This window comes from Staurois parvus, unplaced genomic scaffold (genome assembly GCF_062004578.1).
Source record: "Staurois parvus isolate SC_StPar_1 unplaced genomic scaffold, SC_StPar_1.0 ptg000659l, whole genome shotgun sequence".
NCBI classification, from domain to species: Eukaryota; Metazoa; Chordata; class Amphibia; order Anura; family Ranidae; genus Staurois; species Staurois parvus.
Window position 1 is genome coordinate 103,567 of NW_028318455.1, and position 25,597 is coordinate 129,163.

At 52.1% G+C, this 25,597-nt stretch overlaps 1 protein-coding gene across 1 annotated transcript in view; it reads left to right on the plus strand.

The window, feature by feature from the left end:
- The first annotated feature begins 514 nt into the window (after positions 1-514).
- Positions 515-25,597, plus strand: part of CREB3L3 (cAMP responsive element binding protein 3 like 3) — a 186,732-nt gene continuing 161,649 nt past the window's right edge. The window contains exon 1 of the mRNA XM_089694307.1: positions 515-671. Coding sequence (XP_089550433.1) covers positions 651-671 — 21 coding nt within the window. The 5' untranslated portion in view covers positions 515-650. The remainder of the gene's footprint in view (positions 672-25,597) is intronic.

Here is a 25,597-nt window from a genome sequence, read left to right on the forward strand (position 1 = left end):
TGTCCTCTCTCCTCTTCTGTGTGTGCCCTAATAGCTAGCTGCTGGCTTCCTCCTCACAAGATTTTATTGACAGCAGCAGGAGCCAATGGCTCCCTCTGCTCTCTGCAAAGCCTGTCAGAGCAGAGAGAGTGGAGAGAAGACCTGCAGCTGGGCACAGCACTGGATTGATAAAGGACTCAGGTAAGTGTTAGGGAGGGGGGTGGGGGAAACTAGTACTGAAAGATTTTGTACCTTAATGCAGAGAATACATTAAGATGAAAAAACCTTTAGAGTTTAGAACACCTTTAATTAAATAGGAATACCAATTTCTAATTCCACCACTTTAGTTTTACTTCCATACTGCCTGTGAGCTGCTTTCCTATTAAGTATAATAGAGGTTAGAGTGATGTAATAATGTATGTGAAAGGTCAAAGCAACATCAGGGAACTTTGTACCCTTGTTTTGCAAACACTGTGTGATGGTCCCAGCCTGGTGACAAGCACCTGGGGGAGGGAGGTTAGCCATTGAACAAGGAAATTGTTTTGCAATAAGTCTAAGTACAACATATTAGACAAAGAAGTTTGATAAGCATACCAGATGCCAGATATATTCTCAGGAGGACATTACGTTTAGCTTAAAGTAATCTTAAAGTGAATGATTCTCTAAGACACATGGAGGTAGAAACACGACAGGTATGTTGCATTTACTTAACTGTTCTTTGTGGTCCATACTTGCGAGATAAAATTTGGGTCCATCTTCAAATTTGTTCCAGTTGTGCAAATAGATTTTAATCTGACTCCACTGACCCCTGAAGTTGTATTAACCAGTTATGTTGCTAAAGAAGGTTTAGCAGTTTGTATTTTGTTATGTACTTTTACCTTTTTTGCCTATTCTTTTGTTTTACCCTTTAAAATGTGAAAATTTTATTTAATAATACATGAATTATTGTTAACTTGAGAAAAATCATTAACAAATTACAAATATCTTATTACATACAAAGTGTCCTCCTGGATTATTACACAATTCTGTTTAAATACCTAGGATTATGACATTCACTAAGAGTGTGTTCTCTGTACTACCTAAAATCTACTTTTTATATGGGTTTGGTTTATCTTCTGAAAAGGGTAAATGCTTAAATTTGTAATAAAGTAAATATTATAAAATGGAACAGTTTTTCTTACAGTAAATTAAACTTAATGATTGTAAGGGTCATTGTTTTCACTGGTGAAGATTAGTTCACTAAACATTCTCTGTCAAGTTCTTTCACCTAGTTATAAATTGCATTTTTAATTTTTTTGTCATGTTCCACACATCTGTACTCTGCATATATACAAAATAGTCAGTCAGCAGACATAGTTAATGGATAAACAGGATCACTATAGTTTAAAATTGAAAAATGCAAAATTACTTTAACAAATGATTTTAGGAATAACAGCCTCTGAATTTGGAATCTGTTTTTGTATAAGCATGTAGAATATTTATCTGTCCAAGCCAAAGTAGGGACCTTATTTTATTATAGATTAAGGGTATTTAGGGTTGATGCAAGAGGAAAGGAAAGAGGGTCAGGAAATGAAGAGAAGAACAGAAAAGGAAAAATAAATATCAGAAGTAGATTAATCCCAGAATCTATATATTATAGTTAAGTCCTCAATATGGTTCTAATGGAATATAAAGGAATGTTTTGGTTTTAGTTTGTAGGCAGGACTCTTGTATGCAATGTGTATTCTGAAGAATAGCCATATTTATATTGTGAATATTTCAGCTCTAGCTCTTATCACTTTCGAACGGTTAGCCATTTATTTTCTCAACTAATCCTGATTCCTATACAATATAACTTTTCTATTGCTACACAAATTCACTGTACATTTGGCACCCTGGCATTGAGTATTTTAAACTTAAAGCCTAATTTGCATATGCCATTGTTAACCATCTGCATTTATTAAAGAGAATCTTTAATATTGTAGAAAACAAATAATTATATCAAGTGAAAGAATAGGTATGTTCTTGGTTTCAATCACTTCATGAATATATGCCCCTAAGTCAAACATTTGTGGTCATTTATTTTCTAAGTTCTTGGGGTGGGTATCAGAACTGATCATATAACAATCTTTAGTTGTTAGATACCTGTACACTCTTGACATGCATTATTTCTGGAAGTGGACATTTTAAAGACAGTTTTCAAAATATAAGACATTAAAGTAAAAAACTGATATTGCTACTCATTTCAGGTCCATTTAATGTACATTATTACAAAGCTTGCATTTTAAACAAAACAGTGATTGTTGGTATTTGAGTTTACATTATCTTTGCTTATGAACACCACATAAGACACTCTTACTTATAACAAAACTTTTAAAATGGGTGTCAAAATAACTGATAAATGGTACTCATAAATAGCTTGTATTGCCTTTTCTTCTTTAGTTGTAAAGCAATAGAATTGTATGTCTATCCATAACCTATATGTGTAAATGTACAAGTAATAAAGGATAAATTCATCTTTCTCAGATGCCCACGTAAGCAACTGTCCCCTGGATCCTCTTCCCTCACAACTACTATGACTACGGTCAACCTCTTCTTCTATCCTATGCTCTCTCACTCACATCTTCAATCTCTCCCTATCTATTGACACCTCCATCCTAAAGTATGCACAGATCACTCCCATACTTAAAAAGCCCTCACTGGACCCCACCAACCTGAACAACTTAAGACCCATCTCCCTGCTGCCATTCACCTCTAAACTTTTAGAACGTTTAGTCTACAACCATTTTAGCTCATTCCTCACTGTAAACAACCTTCTTGACCTTTTACAGTCTGGCTTTCACTTGCAGCACTCCACAGAAACTCCCCTACTAAAACTCACTAATGATTTACTAACTGCTAAAAGCAATGGCCTCAACTCCATACTCTTACTACTCTTACCTCTCTGCAGCCTTTGATACTGTTAACCATCTACTCCTTCTCAATAAATTCCATTGCCTTGGCCTCCAAGATTCTGCTCTATCCTGGTTCTCCTCCTATCTTTCATAGTGCTCCTTCAGTGTTAACTATAACTCTGTCTCTTCCTCGCCACTTCCTCTTTCTGTAAAGGCCCCCAAGGCTTTGTTGTTGGACCCCTTCTATTCTTTATCTACACCTCCTCTCTTGGTCACATGATAACCTCCAATGGTTTCCAATACCATCTCTACATCGACCCAAATCTATTTTTCTACTCCTCACATCACTCTTTCAGTCTCCTCTCATATTACCAACTTACGAACGGCACATCAGCATGGATGTGGCACCACTTCCTTAAACTAAAACTGATCTGATAATATTACCCCCCTCCCCCCCCCCCGCTCGTGCCCTCCTCCGTGACCTTTCCATCAAGATCAATTATGCAACTATCAGTCCCTCCCCTCAAGCCAGGGTACTAGGTGTAATTATGGACTCTGACCTATCCTTTCGCCCACAAATCCAATTGCTGTCAAAAGCTGCTCATTCACTCCCTTGATATCTCTCACCAACTCCCTTCTTCAGTCTATTATGAATACTGCTGCCGGACTTATCTACCTTGCCAACTGCTCAGTGTCCACTGTCCCTCTCTACCAATCCCTCCACCGCCTTCTGATTGGCCAACGAATAAAATTTGAAATGCAACAACATACAAAGCTATTCACAACTGTGCCCCGAGCTACGTCACCAATCTTGTCTCCCAATATCACCCAAATCATCCTCTCCGCTCCTCTCATGATCTCCTGCTCTCAAGCTCCCTTTTCTCCTCCTCCCATGCTCATCTCCAGGACTTTGCCAGAGCCTCTACCATCCTCTGGAACTCTCTACCTTAATCTCTCCGGCTATACCCTACTCTGGCTGCCTTTAGGCGATCCCTGAAAACTCATCTCTTCAGTGAAGCCTATCATACAATCTTTTGTACCACACCCTATTATATTTTAAGCTCTTATGAGCAGGGCCCTCTTAATCCTCTTGTTTTTTATTGTATTGTAACTGTACTGTCTCCCTTTATAGTGTAAAATGCTGCACAAACTGTTGGCGCTATATAAATCCTGTATAATAAAAATAATAATAATCATTATGAACAAGTTACATTCATATTTAGAGTGTAACATGTAACATGTTCTGCATCAGACCCCTGTGCCCCCAATCCCCCTCCTCCTTGTGGCAGCAATCTAGAAATCTTCTCCCCATACAAAAGAGAGCTTGGCCGTGCAGGACTCTGCCCACACGTCTACATCATCCCTTTGAATCAATGAACTATAAGTACTGACAATCTTTATGGCTGTCCACTTGTAGTTCTCAATGAACTACCACAGTGCTGTTGAGTGCTCTGGTAGTTCATTGATGCGTCCTGTCAGTGTACAACTGCCTGCCCGTACAGTGTATGGGCAGACAGATTACACTGACAGTCTGCAGGACACCTGCATGGCAATGCTTTCTAGGCTCCTAAAACAAAAAATAGCAAATGCACTTTTTTTACCTGCAAAAAAAATGTGCATTTATTATTTTTTGTTAAAAGGAGAACTTATCCTTTAGGCGGCTTTCACAGTGTTTTAAACCAAACAATATAAAAAACATCTTTTAAGAATGTCTGTCCTTGTAAACACCCATGTTCTGATTCCCTGACTGTCTCTGCAAAGTACAACCAGCACCAGACATTCACATTAAGCTTACACTGCATTTTTGTCAGCTGCAAAGAGCCCAATATTTTAATGCTCTTAGAGCTGCTGTATGAGAAATAGAGCAGTAAAGAAAATGTTCAGTATTTAAAAGCAATTCGATTCACCCAGTGTTTGTCAAATCTGTTTAAAAAATCATAGAAGGCAAATTTTGCGGTGAATTGCCTTGAAGACATAGGGACTCAAATTTTGATGAATAATTGTGGCTTCTTAAAGTGGAAATTAAATGTATCTGAGCACCACAAACTGAAAACGCTATTTAATTCATTTTTAATATTCAAAGCAAACTCACCCATCAATCCAGGTATCCATGCTTTATTTTGTTGAGCAATCACTTTGAAAAACACCTCTCCTGCATTTCTAGCCACATCTTGAGAAAGGGCAGATAATGCATGTAATTTTACTTCCTGGAATCCATCTATCCTTACTGTAATGATGCCCTAGAAAATCTTGTGCAAGTGCATGGGTTGCTGGTACACTTTGGCAAGTTGACGCAGTTGGGGGGGTATTGTTTACCTCAGAGAGCTCTTCTTTGTTGCATGAGTAGACATGGTGCAGCTGCCCCCTTCCTTGCTTTTCTTTATTTAAGGAGGAGGACTAGCAGCAACAAAGAAAGGAAGAGAGATTGCAGTAAAAGAGAATGCTCACAGATAAAAGTCCTGTCAGAGGACAACAGCCATGCAGTAGCAACATCATTTGAAGGACCAGCAGCTGATTCATTCTACCAGCTGGGATTCTGTGAACCGTAGGATAACCAGAACTGGGTGCAGAGGAGGGGAGAGTGGGACATTTTTATAGGGGAGGCAGAAGTCATAAGGCAAGAGTGAGCAGGGGCACTGGACAGCAGTTACCCCCACCCCCAAGCTCTTTGCACTGCAACTTTACCCATATAATCTACCAGAAAATTCCTATATGGGCAGCACTACAGTGACAGATTCCCAATTGCCACATTAATTTTTGTTTTATTTATAATACTCCTTTATTTCTTTTTATTATTTTATTTTCATTTTAAAAGCTAATTTATTATTTTTCTCAGAAGGCTGTCCCTGCCCTCCATGCTGATGTCTTGTCGTTGCTGCTGGACCATGTTGTGAGCAGCTAGTTATGTTAAGTTATACATCACCACAGACAAAATTAAGCAAGCACAAGCATTGTTAGCAAGGAACAATTGGTTTTACACTTTCGCGACTGGAAAGAAAGTAGCCACTGGGACACCAATGAACTGTGGGACTGCCATGTCGGGTGAAAGATGCTACCAGCTATCATCTTTACTCCCATCATACTCATCCTGTGAAAATGTACCCCACAAGGAGATGTTAGTCTTTCCAAAAAGTTTATATATGGTGTGACGGACCTCCTGGCACCCAACATACATTAAACAGCACATCTAATGAACAGATAGCAGCTAACTGTAACCTAATTAAACAGTGATCTAATTAACAGACAGCTAATTAACTTAAGCAGGCACTCAGACAAGCTTTAATTAGTCAGGGAGCCCACCCCGGACAGTCCGGCAACCACAGTCCTGGATACACAAGGTACATTACATTACGTTATCAGCGTTCATCACGCTGTTGTCCATCATTAGAGAATGATCTGCTCTCTCCATGGGATCATAGGCTGAACTGAGCTCTTTAATATGCTCTGACCGGGAGAAGCAGACAAAATTCCCAGTGTCCCCCATGGGCCATAATCAGGGGCGGACTGACAACTCATGGGGCCCCCAGGCAATAGGGGATCATGGGGCCCCTGTGTCCTTCCCAAACTCAAAAAAGCCTATGAAAAAGGTACCAGGGGCATCTCATGAGGCCCCCTACTGACCCCGGGCCCTCGGGCAGTGCCCGAGTTTCCAAATGGTCAGTCTGCCCCTGGCCATAATTAGTATGTAGAAGGATAGCCCCTAGTCCCCTCCAAAAGCCTCTGTCCCAGTTGGGTTTGTCACACATGGCAATACCAAAAAAAGAATATATACAGTATATATGTATAAATACTGTAGATACATATATACTGTATATGCCCATATATATATATTGCATGTATAATATATATGTGCATGTATGTATGTGTGTGTGTGTGTGTATGTATATTCATAGAGTAACACAATACCATCATCTCCAATAAGTTTTTACATGGTACTTGTTATTGAATAGCGGATTTTATTTACAGTACTGCATTGCACCACAACACACAATAATACACTACAATGCAGTGTGGTCCACTGCATTACAAAAAAATAATGCGCATACCTTTTTTGGTGTGTTAGGCAGCCCATTCAAATGAAAATACCTGTTTTAACAGAACACATCTTAAAGTTTTTTATAATGCATGTGTATTCAGTCTAAAAGTTAAAGTACAAATGCATATAGTAGTAGATGAAATCCTACTTGTAGTCAGCCCATTATAGGTGGTGAACGATATTCCTCAACATGGGGCAGACAGATCAGACAGGGGTTAGTCCTTATTGGTGGGTGGAATGGGGAAAGATGGGGGGAGGGCTATGGCAGGTGATAAGAAGGTTCCCATGTTACAAACAACCATTGGAATTGGTACCATTTGTACAAAAATAAAAAACATGCAACGTGTGCAAAAGGTGTCAATGAATTAAAGTGTTTGTTCACCAATGCCAGAAGTATGGTGAGTTGGAAGCTTTGGTGCATGAAGAGAGCTATGATTTAATTGGTTTTGCTGAATCTTGACTTCATTCTTCACATGACTGGGCCATTAATATTCCTGGCTATGTTGGGCAACCCTACAGAATGGTAAAAAGGAAAGGCGGTGGTGTCCGTATGTTAGAAGTGATCTCAAAGTGAGTGTGAAAGAGGACCTAGTTGATGGAGAGTGTGATGAGGCTTAAACATTATGGGTGGAACTGCACATAGGGGTGTGTACTTCAAAGGTACTCCTTGGAGTTTGTTATAGGCCACCCATTTTTAATGAGGAGGTGGAGACTCAGCTCCTTGCACAGATCGAAAGGGCTGTAAGGGCGATAATAATGGGGAATTTTAACTACCCAGAAATTGACCAGAGTAATGGCACTGCAGGAACAGTTAAAGGGAAAACATTTATAAATCTACTACAGGACAATTTTATGGTACAGTTCATAGAGGCCCCAACTAGGAATGATGCTCTGCTGGACTTGGTAATCTCAAACCATACAGAGTTTATTACTAATGTCCATATAAAAGGACATCTGGGTAGCAGTGACCATAACATGATTTCATTTATTGTTAGCTGTAAACAACAAGTACATACGAGAAAAATAAGAACACTCAAATTTGGGAGTGCTAATTTTCCACGGCTTAGAGCTGTTCTCCAAGACTTAGACTGGGAGGGAATATTGACATCGATAAATACAGGACAGAAAGGGGAGTTCTTTAAAAAGACTATATGTGAACACACTGCAAAATGTATTCCCATGGGCAACAAGTTTAAAAGGTTAAAAATGAAACCTATGTGGCTTACGGCCAAAGTTAAAAAAAGCTATAGATAATAAAAAAAGAGCTTTTATAATATATGAAAATGAAGGAACAATATCATCATCATTTAAACATTACAAAAAACATAAAAGAATATGTAAAAAGTAAATCAAGGCCGCAAAAATAGAAAACGAAAGACAGATTTTAAAAGATAGCAAGAAAACCCCCCCCCAAAATTCTTCAAATATATTAACAGTAAAAAGGGCAAGTCTGAGCATGTAGGCCCTTTACAAAATAATCTAGAGTGTGTGACTGGGCACAAAGAAAAGGCAAATTTATTAAATGCCTTCTTTAGCTCTTAGTGTATACAAAGGAGCATGTGGGAGCTCTTGTCCATAATGGGTATGGTATTGACACTGAAATTGAAATATTTTAGACAGAATAAAGGTGAATAAAGCACCTGGCCGGATGGCATACACCCACGGGTCCTCAAAGAATTGAGCTCTGTCATTTCAAAGCCATTGTTTCTAATTTTTAGGGACTCTTTAATGACTGGCATAGTACCACTGGATTGGCGTAAGGCCAACATGGTGCCTATATTTAAAAAAGGGATCAAAATCTTTACCTAGTAATTACTGTATATACCTGTTAGTTTAACTTCTATAGTTGGGAAGATACTGGAGAGTTTAATAAAAGATCACATGGATGAGTTCCTGCTTGAAAAAAATATTTGAAACAACAGACAGCATGGATTAATGAAAGGCAGACATTTTCAAACAAATCTAATTTCTTTTTATGAGGAGGTGAGCAAAACCTTGGACAGAGGGGTGGCTGTAGACATGGTATACTTGGATTTTGCAAAAGTGTTTGACACAGTTCCCCACACACGGCTAATGTGTAAGGTAAAGTCTACAGGCTTGGAAAAATCTGTACGTAAATGGATAGAAAACTGGCTAAAAGATCGTATTCAGAGAGTAGTGCTTAATGATTCATACTCTGAATGGTCTAGGGTCTTTAGTGGTGTACCCCAAGGTTCAGTGTTCGGACCCTTACTTTTTAATATATTTATAAACGATAAAGGGTCTGGGATTGAAAATACCATTTCAGTCTTTGCAGATGACACCAAGCTATGCAGTGGAATAACATCCTTACAGGATGTCTCCAATTTACAAGCTGACCTTAATGCACTGTTCAATTGGGCAACTATGTGGCAATTGAGGTTTAATATTGATAAATGTAAAGTTATGCAGTTGAGGGCTAAAAATATGCACACATCATACATACTAGGGGGAGTATAAATGGGGGAATCAATGGTGGAGAAGAATCTCGGGGTTCTGGTAGATCACAAGCTTAATAATGGCATGCAATACCAAGCTGTGGTTTCAGTGCCCTGATGATCGGTGCCGATTCCTGCTCTGACAACTGCCAGTTCTCGGCAGTATTTTCCTTGCGCTCTGACAGCATGAGGAAAGTGCAGCCGAGAACCGTCAATTGCATTTCCCTGTGTGTCATTGGACATGGCTGATCACGTGGTAAAAGGCTGCTGTGATTGACCTTTTACCACATCATGTGATTAGCTGTATCCGTAGGACACAGCGATCACGGAGATCGCCGGGTGCACGCCCCCGAGGGCGCGCAGGAGAGCGCATTCTGGGAGGACGTCATATGACGTCCACCCAGAACTGGCCAACTAGTTAAAGGAATTGAATTTATTCTCTCTTGAGAAGAGGAGATTAAGGGGGAAATTAACAATTTTGTCTCTGGTGTCTTTTGACAGCTCTTTGATCTTGCCCATGGTAGTAGTTGGCGCCTGACTGACTGTGGGGTGGACAGGTGCCTTTAAAGAGCTCAGACAGGTGCTTCTAAGTTAGATTAATGAGTGGAGTAGAGGTGGACTTTTTAAAGGCACAGTAGCAGGTCTTTGAGAGCCAGAATTCTTGCTGTTTCTTAGGTGTTCAAATACTTATGTTCAGCAGTGCAAGACAAATAAATTCTTTAAAAATCATACAATGTGATTTCCTGAATTTTTTTAAAAAATTATGTCTCTCTGAGTGGGAATGCACCTACAATGTGAATTTGAGACCCCTCCATGATTTCTAAGTGGGAGAACTTGCAAAATCGCAGGGTGTTCAAATACTTCTGTTCCTCACTGTACATCAGTGGTTCATATAGTGCAGTGGTGGGCAACCTTTTTTTTCAACTGAGCCAAATGTCGCCAAAACCACGATTGAAATTTATTTTGAGAGCCACATTTTTAAAACTGAAAATACATCCCCCATATAGTATATCATCCCCCATAGTAATTCATCCCCCATATAGTAATTCATCCCCCATAGTAATTGTCAGGGCTCCCGAGTATGACCAGAGGTGTGTGACTGACGCAGGGAAACGCAGACTTCAGATATGTTATAAACAATGTAATTTATTAACACTAACAATACAAACATAAACGCAGTGCAATACTAAAACATAACACAGTGCAAACAAACCAAACCAACCACCCACAGATAACAGTACATACAATCCAAGCGTCGTCAGGCAGGCCGGGTCAATATCAATCGGGCAGGTAGGTACAGGGGGAGCAAGCGGAGAATGGTCGGGGTCACAAGCCAGGTTCAGCAGGTAGCGGGCAGCGTGGTACAGAGGGTCAGGCAGAGGAGAATGGTCAGACAAGCCAGGGATCAGGAGCAGGAGAATGGTCAGATAAGCCAGGGATCAGAGCAGGGTCAGCAGAGAATCAGACAGGAACAGGAACAGGAAACAGGGCTCAGGAGAAACACAACACCAAGGCAGAGTCTGCAGGTCTGAATGTCCCTTAAATACACCAGTATAATTAGTTCCAGGTGTTTGACTGGCTGCAAGGTTGAGTCTCTGATTGCTGGGAGCACCCGCTGGCCAGCCCTGGTACTGCAGCTCATAAGGCAGGTGAGTCCCAATATTGCTGGCCAGTCCATTCCTGACAGTACCCCCCCCTCAAGGAGCGGCCTCAGGACGCTCCAAACAGTCCTAGCTGGGCAAGATGTTCCACCGCCCGGGTCTGGTAACTGGCGGGATATCAAAGACTGGCACACCGGGCAGGACTCCGGGCAGTGGCACACCGGGCAGGGGCACACCGGGCAGAGGCACACCGGGCTGGACTCCGGGCAGAGGCACACCGGGCTGGACTCCGGGCAGAGGCACATCGGGCTGGACTCCGGGCAGAGGCACATCGGGCTGGACTCCGGGCAGAGGCACATCGGGCTGGACTCCGGGCAGAGGCACATCGGGCTGGACTCCGGGCAGAGGCACATTGGGCTGGACTCCGGGCAGAGGCACATCAGGAGATTACCAGGTGAAGCAGCAGGCACCGGGCCCCCAGGCGGGGCGACAGGCATCGGGCCCCCAGGCGGGGCGACAGGCATCGGGCCCCCAAGCGGAGCGGCGGGCGCCGGGCCCCCAGGAGGGGCGACAGGCATCGGGCCCCCAGGCGGGGCGACAGGCATCGGGCCCCCAGGCGGGGCAACAGGCATCGGGCCCCCAGGAGGGGCGACAGGCATCGGGCCCCCAGGCGGGGCGACAGGCATCGGGCCCCCAGGCGGGGCGACAGGCATCGGGCCCCCCGGCGGGGCGACAGGCATCGGGCCCCCCGGCGGGGCGACAGGCATCGGGCCCCCAAGCGGGGCGGCGGGCGCCGTGCCCCCAGGAGGGGCGACAGGCATCGGACCCCCAGGAGGGGCGACAGGCATCGGGCCCCCAGGAGGGGCGACAGGCATCGGGCCCCCAGGAGGGGCGACAGGCATCGGGCCCCCAGGCGGAGCGCCGGGTGCCGGGCCCCCAGGCAGAGCAACAGGTCTCGGGCCCCCAGGCGGAGTGGCGGGCGCCGGACCCCCAGGCGGAGCAACAGGTCTCGGGCCCCCAGGCGGAGCGGCGGGCGCCAAACCCCAGGCGGAGCGACAGGTCTCAGGCTCCCAGGCGGAGCGACAGGTCTCAGGCCCCCAGGCGGAGCGACAGGTCTCAGGCCCCCAGGCGGAGCGACAGGTCTCAGGCCCCCAGACAGAGCGGCGGGCGCCGGACCCCCAGGCGGAGCGGCGGACGCCGGACCCCCAGGCGGAGCGACAGGTCTCGGGCCCCCAGGCGGAGCGGCGGGCACCGAGTCACCAGGCACGACAGTGGGCTCCGAGTCAACTGGCAAGACTGCGGGCACCGAGTCAACTGGCAAGACTGCGGGCACCGAGTCAACTGGCAAGACTGCGGGCACCGAGCCAACTGGCGGAACAGCGGGCTTCGAGTCGTCTGGCAAGACTGCGGGCACCGAGTCGTCTGGCAAGACTGCGGGCACCGAGTCGTCTGGCAAGACTGTGGGCACCGAGTCGTCTGGCAAGACTGCGGGCACCGAGTCGTCTGGCAAGACTGCGGGCACCGAGTCGTCTGGCGGAACAGCGAGCATCGAGTCAACTGGCGGAACAGCAGGCACCGAGTCATCTGGCAAGACTGCGGGCACCGAGTCGTCTGGCAAGACTGCGGGCACCGAGTCGTCTGGCAAGACTGCGGGCACCGAGTCGTCTGGCAAGACTGCGGGCACCGAGTCGTCTGGCAAGACTGCGGGCACCGAGTCGTCTGGCAAGACTGCGGGCACCGAATCACCAGGCACGACAGTGGGCTCTGACTCAATTGGCACGACAGCGGGCACCGGGTCATCAGGTACCGGATTGTCTGGCTCGACAGCGGGCATCGGGTCACCAGGTATGACAGCGGGCACTGGGTCACCAGGCATCAGGTAATTTGGCTCGCCAGCGGGCACCGCGTCATCTGGCAAGGCAGTGGGCACCGAGTCACCAGGTACGACAGCGGGCTCTGAGTCAATTGGCACGACAGCGGGCACCGGATCAGGTACCGGATCATCTGGATCAACAGCGGGCATCGAGTCAACTGGCCTAATAGGATCGTCAGGCTGGATCAGTTCATCATGCTGGGTAGAGGCATCAGGCTGAATGCAGGCGTCCGGTTGAGTAGAGGCATCAGGCCGAGTAGAGGCATCAGGCCGAGTAGAGGCATCAGGCCGAGTAGAGGCATCAGGCCGAGTAGAGGCATCAGGCCGAGTAGAGGCATCAGGCCGAGTAGAGGCATCAGGCCGAGTAGAGGCATCAGGCCGAGTAGAGGCTTCAGGCCGAGTAGAGGCTTCAGGCCGAGTAGAGGCTTCAGGCCGAGTAGAGGCTTCAGGCCGAGTAGAGGCTTCAGGCCGAGTAGAGGCATCAGGCCGAGTAGAGGATTCAGGCTGAACCACGGAAGGCAGGTTCACCGGTTTGGATACTGGCAGGATGGTATTGGTTGGAAAGAATTTTCGCTTTTTTCTGGTTTTAACTACTGGAGCACTGCAAGTAAACGCAGGTCTGCAAACGAATGGAGCAGCTGGAGACAGAGAAGAACTGGAGGATGGAACAGGAGAGGGAGCAGTTGCTACAGAGGGCTTTTTTACAGGGTTAAAGGCAGGATAGGTGCAGCGAGTGGGAACAGGGTACTGACATGCGGTAGATAGCAGGGCAGGAGGAGCTGTTAGGAATGCAGGAATAGAGCTTTGAGGAAATAGATTAGAAGCAGGACTGGGTTTTTGTAAGCTGACTGAGGCTGGGTGCAACAAATCTGTCCATGTCTGCAGTATGGGTTGAACAAAGCTGAGCTTACACAAAGCCTGTCTGACCAAAGACTGCACTGCGTTTATACAATCTCTTAGTACCTGTGGTGAACATGTGGAATAACGCTCCAGAAAGTAACCCACATCATCCTCTAATAACCACACCAGGGACTCTACCTGGTCTGCACTAAATGGTGGCAAAAATTCATCCCTGCATTCGGGGGAACCAGATGAAACCAACTCTGCACAAACCTCAATCAATGGCTGCACCTCAGAGAACACTGTGCCCTGATCTACTAGAACATGAGCGAGCCGTATACATTCTAGCAATTCATCCCGGGTATACTCCTTCAGAGTTTGATAAGCATACTCCCTGTCATCAAACACTAGCAGATATAAATACTCAACCTCCTCAAGATCCATCCTTCCCATCAACAAGCCAAGATGGCTTCCCTGTGCAGCCACTTCTGGTCAGGATTGGCCTTGGTGTAATGTCAGGGCTCCCAGGTATGACCAGAGGTGTGTGACTGAAGCAGGGAAACGCAGACCTCAGATATGTTATAAACAATATAATTTATTAACACTAACAGTACAAACATAAACGCAGTGCAATACTAAACATAATATAGTGCAAACAAACCCAACCAAACCACCCACAGATAAGAGTATATACAAGCAAGCGTCGTCAGGCAGGCCGGGTCAATATCAATTGGGCAGGTAGGTACAGGGGGAGCAAGCGGAGAATGGTCGGGGTCACAGGCCAGGTTCAGCAGGTAGCAAGCAGCATAGTACAGAGGGTCAGGCAGAGGGATGGTCCGGGTCACAAGCCAGGGATCAGAACAGGTAGCAAGCAGCGTAGTACAGAGGGTCAGACAGAGGGATGGTCAGGGTCACAAGCCAGGATCAGAGCAGGAGAAGTCAGCAAAGGAACAGAAACAGGATGCAGGACAGATACAGGGCCCAGGACAAACACAACACCAAGGCAGAGTCTGCAAGTCTGGCCATCCCTTAAATACCCCAGCATCATCAGTTCCAGGTGTTAGCTGGCTGAAAGGTTGAGTCTCTGATTGCTGGGAGCACCCGCTGGCCAGCCCTGGTACTGCAGATCAAAAGGCAGGTGAGTCCCACCATTGCTGGCCAGTCCATTCCTAACAGTACCCCCCCCTCAAGGAGCGGCCTCAGGACGCTCCAAACAGTCCTAGCTGGGCAAAATGTTCCACCGCCCGGGTCTGGCAACTGGCGGGATATCAAAGACTGGCACACCGGGCAGGACTCCGGGCAGCGGCACACCGGGCTGGACTCCGGGCAGCGGCACATCGAGCAGAGGCACATCGGGCAGGACTCCGGGCAGAGGCACATCGGGCAGGACTCCGGGCAGAGGCACATCGGATTACCAGGCGAAGCGGCAGGCAGCGGGCCACCAGGCGGAGCGGCAGGCACCGGGCCCCCGGGCGGAGCGGCAGGCACCGGGCCCCCGGGCGGATCGGCAGGCACCGGGCCCCCGGGCGGAGCGGCAGGCACCGGGCCCCCGGGCGGAGCGGCAGGCTCCGGGCCCCCGGGCGGAGCGGCAGGCACCGGGCCCCCGGGCGGAGCGGCAGGCTCCGGGCCCCCGGGCGGGGCGACAGGCTCCGGGCCCCCGGGCGGGGCGACAGGCTCCGGGCCCCCGGGCGGGGCGACAGGCTCCGGGCCCCCGGGCGGGGCGACAGGCACCGGGCCCCCGGGCGGAGCAGCAGGCACCGGGCCCCCGGGCGGAGCAGCAGGCACCGGGCCCCCGGGCGGAGCAGCAGGCACCGGGCCCCCAGGCGGGGCGACGGGCACCGGGCCCCCAGGCGGGGCGACGGGCACCGGGCCCCCAGGCGGGGCGACGGGCACCGGGCCCCCAGGAGGGGCGACGGGCACCGGGCCCCCAGGCGGGGCGACGGGCATCGTGCCCCCAGGCGGGGCGACGGGCATCGTGCCCCCAGGCGGGGCGACGGGCATCGTGCCCCCAGGCGGGGCGACAGGCATCGTGCCCCCAGGCGGGGCGGCGGGCGCCGGACCTCCAGATGGAGCGACAGGTCTCGGGCCCTCAGGCGGAGCGGCGGGCGCCGGACCCCCAGGAGGAGCGACAGGTCTCGGGCCCTCAGGCGGAGCGGCGGGCGCCGGACCCCCAGGTGGAGCGACAGGTCTTGGGCCCTCAGGCAGAGCGACAGGCGCCGGACCCCCAGGCGGAGCGACAGGTCTCGGGCCCTCAGGCGGAGCGGCGGGCGCCGGACCCCCAGGAGGAGCGACAGGTCTCGGGCCCTCAGGCGGAGCGGCGGGCGCCGGACCCCCAGGTGGAGCGACAGGTCTCGGGCCCTCAGGCGGAGCGACAGGCGCCGGACCCCCAGGAGGAGCGACAGGTCTCGGGCCCTCAGGCGGAGCGGCGGGCGCCGGACCTCCAGATGGAGCGACAGGTCTCGGGCCCTCAGGCGGAGCGGCGGGCGCCGGACCCCCAGGAGGAGCGACAGGTCTCGGGCCCTCAGGCGGAGCGGCGGGCGCCGGACCCCCAGGTGGAGCGACAGGCACCGGGCCCTCGGGCGGAGCAGCAGGCACCGGGCCCCCGGGCAGAGCAGCAGGCACCGGGCCCCCAGGCGGGGCGACGGGCACCGGGCCCCCAGGCGGGGCGACGGGCACCGGGCCCCCAGGCGGGGCGACGGGCACCGGGCCCCCAGGAGGGGCGACGGGCACCGGGCCCCCAGGCGGGGCGACGGGCATCGGGCCCCCAGGCGGGGCGACGGGCATCGGGCCCCCAGGCGGGGCGACGGGCATCGTGCCCCCAGGCGGGGCGACAGGCATCGTGCCCCCAGGCGGGGCGGCGGGCGCCGGACCTCCAGATGGAGCGACAGGTCTCGGGCCCTCAGGCGGAGCGGCGGGCGCCGGACCCCCAGGAGGAGCGACAGGTCTCGGGCCCTCAGGCGGAGCGGCGGGCGCCGGACCCCCAGGTGGAGCGACAGGTCTTGGGCCCTCAGGCAGAGCGACAGGCGCCGGACCCCCAGGCGGAGCGACAGGTCTCGGGCCCTCAGGCGGAGCGGCGGGCGCCGGACCCCCAGGAGGAGCGACAGGTCTCGGGCCCTCAGGCGGAGCGGCGGGCGCCGGACCTCCAGATGGAGCGACAGGTCTCGGGCCCTCAGGCGGAGCGGCGGGCGCCGGACCCCCAGGAGGAGCGACAGGTCTCGGGCCCTCAGGCGGAGCGGCGGGCGCCGGACCCCCAGGTGGAGCGACAGGTCTCGGGCCCTCAGGCGGAGCGACAGGCGCCGGACCCCCAGGCGGAGCGACAGGTCTCGGGCCCTCAGGCGGAGCGGCGGGCGCCGGACCCCCAGGAGGAGCGACAGGTCTCGGGCCCTCAGGCGGAGCGGCGGGCGCCGGACCCCCAGGTGGAGCGACAGGTCTCGGGCCCTCAGGCGGAGCGACAGGCGCCGGACCCCCAGGAGGAGCGACAGGTCTCGGGCCCTCAGGCGGAGCGGCGGGCGCCGGACCCCCAGATGGAGCGACAGGTCTCGGGCCCTCAGGCGGAGCGACGGGCGCCGGACCCCCAGGTGGAGCGACAGGTCTCGGGCCCTCAGGCGGAGCGGCGGGCGCCGGACCCCCAGGCGGAGCGACAGGTCTCGGGCCCTCAGGCGGAGCGGCGGGCGCCGGACCCCCAGGAGGAGCGACAGGTCTCGGGCCCTCAGGCGGAGCGGCGGGCGCCGGACCCCCAGGAGGAGCGACAGGTCTCGGGCCCTCAGGCGGAGCGGCGGGCGCCGGACCCCCAGATGGAGCGACAGGTCTCGGGCCCTCAGGCGGAGCGGCGGGCGCCGGACCCCCAGGTGGAGCGACAGGTCTCGGGCCCTCAGGCGGAGCGGCGGGCGCCGGACCCCCAGGAGGAGCGACAGGTCTCGGGCCCTCAAGCGGAGTGGCAGGTGCCGGACCCCCAGGCGGAGCGACAGGTCTCTGGCCCTCAGGCGGAGCGACAGGTCTCGGGCCCCCAGGCGGAGCGGCGGGCGCCGGATCCCCAGGCGGAGCGGCGGGCGCTGGACCCCCAAGCGGAGCAACAGGTCTCGGGCCCCCAGGCGGAGCGGCGGGCACCGAGACACCAGGCACGACAGTGGGCTCCGAGTCAACTGGTATGACCGCAGGCACTGGGTCAGACATTGGATGGTCTGGCTGGACAGCGGGCATCGGGTCACCAGGCATCAGGTCATTTGGCTCGACAGCGGGCACCGCGTCATCTGGCAAGGCAGTGGGCTCCGAGTCAACTGGTATGACCGCGGGCACTGGGTCAGACATTGGATCGTCTGGCTGGACAGCGGGCATCGGGTCACCAGACATCAGGTCATTTGGCTCGATCGCGGGCACCGCGTCATCTGGCAAGGCAGTGGGCTCCGAGTCAACTGGTATGACCGCGGGCACTGGGTCAGACATTGTATCGTCTGACTGGACAGCGGGCATCGGGTCACCAGGCATCAGGTCATTTGGCTCGACAGCGGGCACCGCGTCATCTGGCAAGGCAGTGGTCTCCGAGTCAACAGGCACGACAGTGGGCACCGGGTCATCAGGTACCGGATTGTCTGGCTCGACAGCGGGCATCGGGTCATCAGGTATGACAGCGGACACTAGGTCACCAGGCATCAGGTCATTTGGCTTGCCAGCGGGCACCGCGTCATCTGGCAAGGCAGTGGGCACCGAGTCACCAGGTACGACAGCGTGCTCTGAGTCAATTGGCACGACAGCGGGCACCGGATCAGGTACCGGATCATCTGGATCAACAGCGGGCATCGAGTCAACTGGCCTAATAGGATCGTCAGGCTGGATCAGTTCATCATGCTGGGTAGAGGCATTAGGCCGAGTAGAGGCTTCAGGCCGAGTAGAGGCATCAGGCCGAGTAGAGGCATCAGGCCGAGTAGAGGCTTCAGGCTGAAGAGAGGCATCAGGCCGAGTACAGGCATCAGGCCGCGTAGAGGCTTCAGGCCGCGTAGAGGCTTCAGGCCGAGGAGAGGCTTCAGGCCGCGTAGAGGCTTCAGGCCGAGTACAGGCATCAGGCCGAGTAGAGGCTTCAGGCCGAGTAGAGGCATCAGGCTGCGTACAGGCATCAGTCTGAACCACGGAAGGCAGGCTCACCGGTTTGGATACTGGCAGGATGGTATTGGTTGGAAAGAATTTTCGCTTTTTTCTGGTTTTAACTACTGGAGCACTGCAAGTAAACGCAGGTCTGCAAACGAATGGAGCAGCTGGAGACAGAGAAGAACTGGAGGATGGAACAGGAGAGGGAGCAGTTGCTACAGAGGGCTTTTTTTACAGGGTTAAAGGCAGGATAGGTGCAGCGAGTGGGAACAGGGTACTGACATGCGGTAGATAGCCAAGTATACTGGGCTGTAACTGGAGGAGCTGGTGGGAATACAGGAGTAGAGTTAGAAGCAGGACTGGGTCTTTGTAAGCTGACTGAGGCTGGGTGCAACAAATCTGTCCATGTCTGCAGTAGGGGTTGAACAAAGCTGAGCTTACACAAAGTCTGTCTGGTCAATGACTGCACTGCGTTTATACAATCTCTCAGTGTCTGTGGTGAACATGTGGAATAACGCTCCAGAAAGTAACCCACATCATCCTCTAATAACCACACCAGGGACTCTACCTGGTCTGCACTAAATGGTGGCAAAAATTCATCCCTGCATTCGGGGGAACCAGATGAAACCAACTCTGCACAAACCTCAATCAATGGCTGCACCTCAGAGAACACTGTGCCCTGATCTACTAGAACATGAGCGAGCCGTATACATTCTAGCAATTCATCCCGGGTATACTCCTTCAGAGTTTGATAAGCATACTCCCTGTCATCAAACACTAGCAGATATAAATACTCAACCTCCTCAAGATCCATCCTTCCCATCAACAAGCCAAGATGGCTTCCCTGTGCAGCCACTTCTGGTCAGGATTGGCCTTGGTGTAATGTCAGGGCTCCCAGGTATGACCAGAGGTGTGTGACTGAAGCAGGGAAACGCAGACCTCAGATATGTTATAAACAATATAATTTATTAACACTAACAGTACAAACATAAACGCAGTGCAATACTAAACATAATATAGTGCAAACAAACCCAACCAAACCACCCACAGATAAGAGTATATACAAGCAAGCGTCGTCAGGCAGGCCGGGTCAATATCAATTGGGCAGGTAGGTACAGGGGGAGCAAGCGGAGAATGGTCGGGGTCACAGGCCAGGTTCAGCAGGTAGCAAGCAGCATAGTACAGAGGGTCAGGCAGAGGGATGGTCCGGGTCACAAGCCAGGGATCAGAACAGGTAGCAAGCAGCGTAGTACAGAGGGTCAGACAGAGGGATGGTCAGGGTCACAAGCCAGGATCAGAGCAGGAGAAGTCAGCAAAGGAACAGAAACAGGATGCAGGACAGATACAGGGCCCAGGACAAACACAACACCAAGGCAGAGTCTGCAAGTCTGGCCATCCCTTAAATACCCCAGCATCATCAGTTCCAGGTGTTAGCTGGCTGAAAGGTTGAGTCTCTGATTGCTGGGAGCACCCGCTGGCCAGCCCTGGTACTGCAGATCAAAAGGCAGGTGAGTCCCACCATTGCTGGCCAGTCCATTCCTAACACGGCCTCAGGACGCTCCAAACAGTCCTAGCTGGGCAAGATGTTCCACCGCCCGGGTCTGGTAACTGGCGGGATATCAAAGACTGGCACACCGGGCAGGACTCCGGGCAGGGGCACACCGGGCAGAGGCACACCGGGCAGAGGCACATCGGGCTGGACTCCGGGCAGAGGCACATCGGGCTGGACTCCGGGCAGAGGCACATCGGGCTGGACTCCGGGCAGAGGCACATCGGGCTGGACTCCGGGCAGAGGCACTCCGGGCAGCGGCACACCGGACAGAGGCACTCCGGGCAGCGGCACACCGGGCAGAGGCACTCCGGGCAGAGGCACATCGGGCTGGACTCCGGGCAGAGGCACATCGGGCTGGACTCCGGGCAGAGGCACATCGGGCTGGACTCCGGGCAGAGGCACATTGGGCTGGACTCCGGGCAGAGGCACATCAGGAGATTACCAGGTGAAGCAGCAGGCACCGGGCCCCCAGGCGGGGCGACAGGCATCGGGCCCCCAGGCGGGGCGACAGGCATCGGGCCCCCAAGCGGAGCGGCGGGCGCCGGGCCCCCAGGAGGGGCGACAGGCATCGGGCCCCCAGGCGGGGCAACAGGCATCGGGCCCCCAGGCGGGGCAACAGGCATCGGGCCCCCAGGCGGGGCAACAGGCATCGGGCCCCCCGGCGGGGCGACAGGCATCGGGCCCCCAAGCGGAGCGGCGGGCGCCGTGCCCCCAGGAGGGGCGACAGGCATCGGACCCCCAGGAGGGGCGACAGGCATCGGGCCCCCAGGAGGGGCGACAGGCATCGGGCCCCCAGGCGGAGCGCCGGGTGCCGGGCCCCCAGGCAGAGCAACAGGTCTCGGGCCCCCAGGCGGAGTGGCGGGCGCCGGACCCCCAGGCGGAGCGACAGGTCTCGGGCCCCCAGGCGGAGCGGCGGGCGCCAAACCCCAGGCGGAGCGACAGGTCTCAGGCTCCCAGGCGGAGCGACAGGTCTCAGGCCCCCAGGCGGAGCGACAGGTCTCAGGCCCCCAGGCGGAGCGACAGGTCTCAGGCCCCCAGACAGAGCGGCGGGCGCCGGACCCCCAGGCGGAGCGGCGGACGCCGGACCCCCAGGCGGAGCGACAGGTCTCGGGCCCCCAGGCGGAGCGGCGGGCACCGAGTCACCAGGCACGACAGTGGGCTCCGAGTCAACTGGCAAGACTGCGGGCACCGAGTCAACTGGCAAGACTGCGGGCACCGAGCCAACTGGCGGAACAGCGGGCTTCGAGTCGTCTGGCAAGACTGCGGGCACCGAGTCGTCTGGCAAGACTGCGGGCACCGAGTCGTCTGGCAAGACTGCGGGCACCGAGTCGTCTGGCGGAACAGCGAGCATCGAGTCAACTGGCGGAACAGCGGGCACCGAGTCATCTGGCAAGACTGCGGGCACCGAGTCGTCTGGCAAGACTGCGGGCACCGAGTCGTCTGGCAAGACTGCGGGCACCGAGTCGTCTGGCAAGACTGCGGGCACCGAGTCGTCTGGCAAGACTGCGGGCACCGAATCACCAGGCACGACAGTGGGCTCTGACTCAATTGGCACGACAGCGGGCACCGGGTCATCAGGTACCGGATTGTCTGGCTCGACAGCGGGCATCGGGTCACCAGGTATGACAGCGGGCACTGGGTCACCAGGCATCAGGTAATTTGGCTCGCCAGCGGGCACCGCGTCATCTGGCAAGGCAGTGGGCACCGAGTCACCAGGTACGACAGCGGGCTCTGAGTCAATTGGCACGACAGCGGGCACCGGATCAGGTACCGGATCATCTGGATCAACAGCGGGCATCGAGTCAACTGGCCTAATAGGATCGTCAGGCTGGATCAGTTCATCATGCTGGGTAGAGGCATCAGGCTGAATGCAGGCGTCCGGTTGAGTAGAGGCATCAGACCGAGTAGAGGCATCAGGCCGAGTAGAGGCATCAGGCCGAGTAGAGGCATCAGGCCGAGTAGAGGCTTCAGGCCGAGTAGAGGCTTCAGGCCGAGTAGAGGCATCAGGCCGAGTAGAGGCATCAGGCCGAGTAGAGGCTTCAGGCCGAGTAGAGGCTTCAGGCCGAGTAGAGGCTTCAGGCCGAGTAGAGGCATCAGGCCGAGTAGAGGATTCAGGCTGAACCACGGAAGGCAGGTTCACCGGTTTGGATACTGGCAGGATGGTATTGGTTGGAAAGAATTTTCGCTTTTTTCTGGTTTTAACTACTGGAGCACTGCAAGTAAACGCAGGTCTGCAAACGAATGGAGCAGCTGGAGACAGAGAAGAACTGGAGGATGGAACAGGAAAGGGAGCAGTTGCTACAGAGGGCTTTTTTACAGGGTTAAAGGCAGGATAGGTGCAGCGAGTGGGAACAGGGTACTGACATGCGGTAGATAGCAGGGCAGGAGGAGCTGTTAGGAATGCAGGAATAGAGCTTTGAGGAAATAGATTAGAAGCAGGACTGGGTTTTTGTAAGCTGACTGAGGCTGGGTGCAACAAATCTGTCCATGTCTGCAGTATGGGTTGAACAAAGCTGAGCTTACACAAAGCCTGTCTGACCAAAGACTGCACTGCGTTTATACAATCTCTTAGTACCTGTGGTGAACATGTGGAATAACGCTCCAGAAAGTAACCCACATCATCCTCTAATAACCACACCAGGGACTCTACCTGGTCTGCACTAAATGGGGGCAAAAATTCATCCCTGCATTCGGGGGTACCAGATGAAACCAACTCAGCACAAACCTCAATCAATGGCTGCACCTCAGAGAACTCTGTGCCCTGATCTACTAGAACATGAGCGAGCCGTATACATTCTAGCAGTTCATCCGGGTATACTCCTTCAGAGTTTGATAAGCATACTCCCTGTCATCAAACACTAGCAGATATAAATACGCAACCTCATCCAGATCCATCCTTCCCATCAACAAACCAAGATGGCTTCCCTGTGTAGCCACTTCTGGTCAGGATTGGCCTTGGTGTAATGTCAGGGTTCCCGAGTATGACCAGAGGTGTGTGACTGCCGCAGGGAAACGCAGACTTCAGATATGTTATAAACAATGTAATTTATTAACACTAACAATACAAACATAAACGCAGTGCAATACTAAAACATAACACAGTGCAAACAAACCAAACCAACCACCCACAGATAACAGTACATACAATGCAAGCGTCGTCAGGCAGGCCGGGTCAATATCAATCGGGCAGATAGGTACAGGGGGAGCAAGCGGAGAATGGTCGGGGTCACAAGCCAGGTTCAGCAGGTAGCGGGCAGCGTGGTACAGAGGGTCAGGCAGAGGAGAATGGTCAGACAAGCCAGGGATCAGGAGCAGGAGAATGGTCAGACAAGCCAGGGATCAGAGCAGGGTCAGCAGAGAATCAGACAGGAACAGGAACAGGAAACAGGGCCCAGGAGAAACACAACACCAAGGCAGAGTCTGCAGGTCTGAATGTCCCTTAAATACACCAGTATAATTAGTTCCAGGTGTTTGACTGGCTGCAAGGTTGAGTCTCTGATTGCTGGGAGCACCCGCTGGCCAGCCCTGGTACTGCAGCTCATAAGGCAGGTGAGTCCCAATATTGCTGGCCAGTCCATTCCTGACAGTAATTCATCCCCCATAGTAATTCATCCCCCATATAGTAATTCATCCCCCATAGTAATTCATCCCCCATATAGTAATTCATCCCCCATATAGTAATTCATCCCCCCTATAGTAATTCATCTCCCATATAGTAATTCATCCCCCCTATAGTAATTCATCCCCCATATAGTAATTCATCCCCCCTATAGTAATTCATCCCCCATATAGTAATTCATCCCCCATATAGTAATTCATCCCCCCTATAGTAATTCATCCCCCATATAGTAATTCATCCCCCATAGTAATTCATCTCCCATATAGTAATTCATCCCCCCTATAGTAATTCATCCCCCATAGTAATTCATCCCCCATATAGTAATTCATCCCCCATAGTAATTCATTCCCCTTATAGTAATTCATCCCCCATAGTAATTCATCCCCCCTATAGTAATTCATCCCCCCTATAGTAATTCATCCCCCATATAGTAATTCATCCCCCATAGTAATTCATCCCCCATAGTAATTCATCCCCCCTATAGTAATTCACCCCCCATAGTAATTCATCCCCCCTATAGTAATTCATCCCCCCTATAGTAATTCATTCCCCATATAGTAATTCATCCCCCATAGTAATTCATCCCCCATATAGTAATTCATCCCCCCTATAGTAATTCATCCCCCCTATAGTAATTCATCTCCCATATAGTAATTCATCCCCCATATAGTAATTCATCCCCCATAGTAATTCATTCCCCATATAATAATTCATCCCCCATATAGTAATTCATCCCCCATATAGTAATTCATCCCCCCTATAGTAATTCATTCCCCATATTGTGTCAATTCACTTACCTTTGCTCTTCGCGTTCTTCTCGCCGTGTTCCCGCGCCGCTCTGGTCTTCAGGGTGGACTGTGAGAGGAGAGGAGTTTGTCACGCTGCCCCGCCTACATCCTGGCTGCCCCGCCTACATCCTGAAAGCTGCAGAGTCCTGACTTTTGGGGCGGCCGCCCGAGAGGAGGGAGGGGGGCGGCCGCCCGAGAGGAGGGAGGGAGGGGGGCGGGCGCCCGGCACACAGAAGAGCCGCATTTAAGTTTGTAAAGAGCCGCATGTGGCTCGCGAGCCGCGGCTTGCCGACCACTGATATAGTGAACTCGGTGTAGAGTTATTCACCCTGAGGTCATCACAAAAGACAAGTGGACACCCCTTATGTCTGGAGGAAAAGAGATTTAATCTCTAAATATGGAAAGGTTTCCATACAGTAATAGCTGTGAAAATGTGGAATAGACTCCCTCAAGAGTTGGTTCTGGCCAGCTCAGTAGATTGGTTTAAAAAAGGCCTGGATTCTTTCCTAGATACACATAATATACAGTAACTGGATACTAACATTTATAGGTACATTGATCCAAGGAATATCTAATTGCCTCTTGGGGATCATGAAGGAATTTTTTCTCCTGCAGGAACATATTGGATCATGCTTTGCTGTTTTTTTGCCTTTCTCTGGATCAACTGTGGGTATAGGATTATGACTTTTTTTTTTTTCTTTTTGGTTGAACTAGATGGACTTTTGTCTTTTTTTCATCCAGACTAACTATGCAACTATGTTTAACGTATGAATTCTGATTTTTTTGTCAGATAGTAGAAAAAAGGAACTCATACAACAATATAAATATATATATATATATATATATATATAAAGAGAGAGAGAGAGAGCACTGCCCCCTTAGGAGTTGCTAAAGTTTA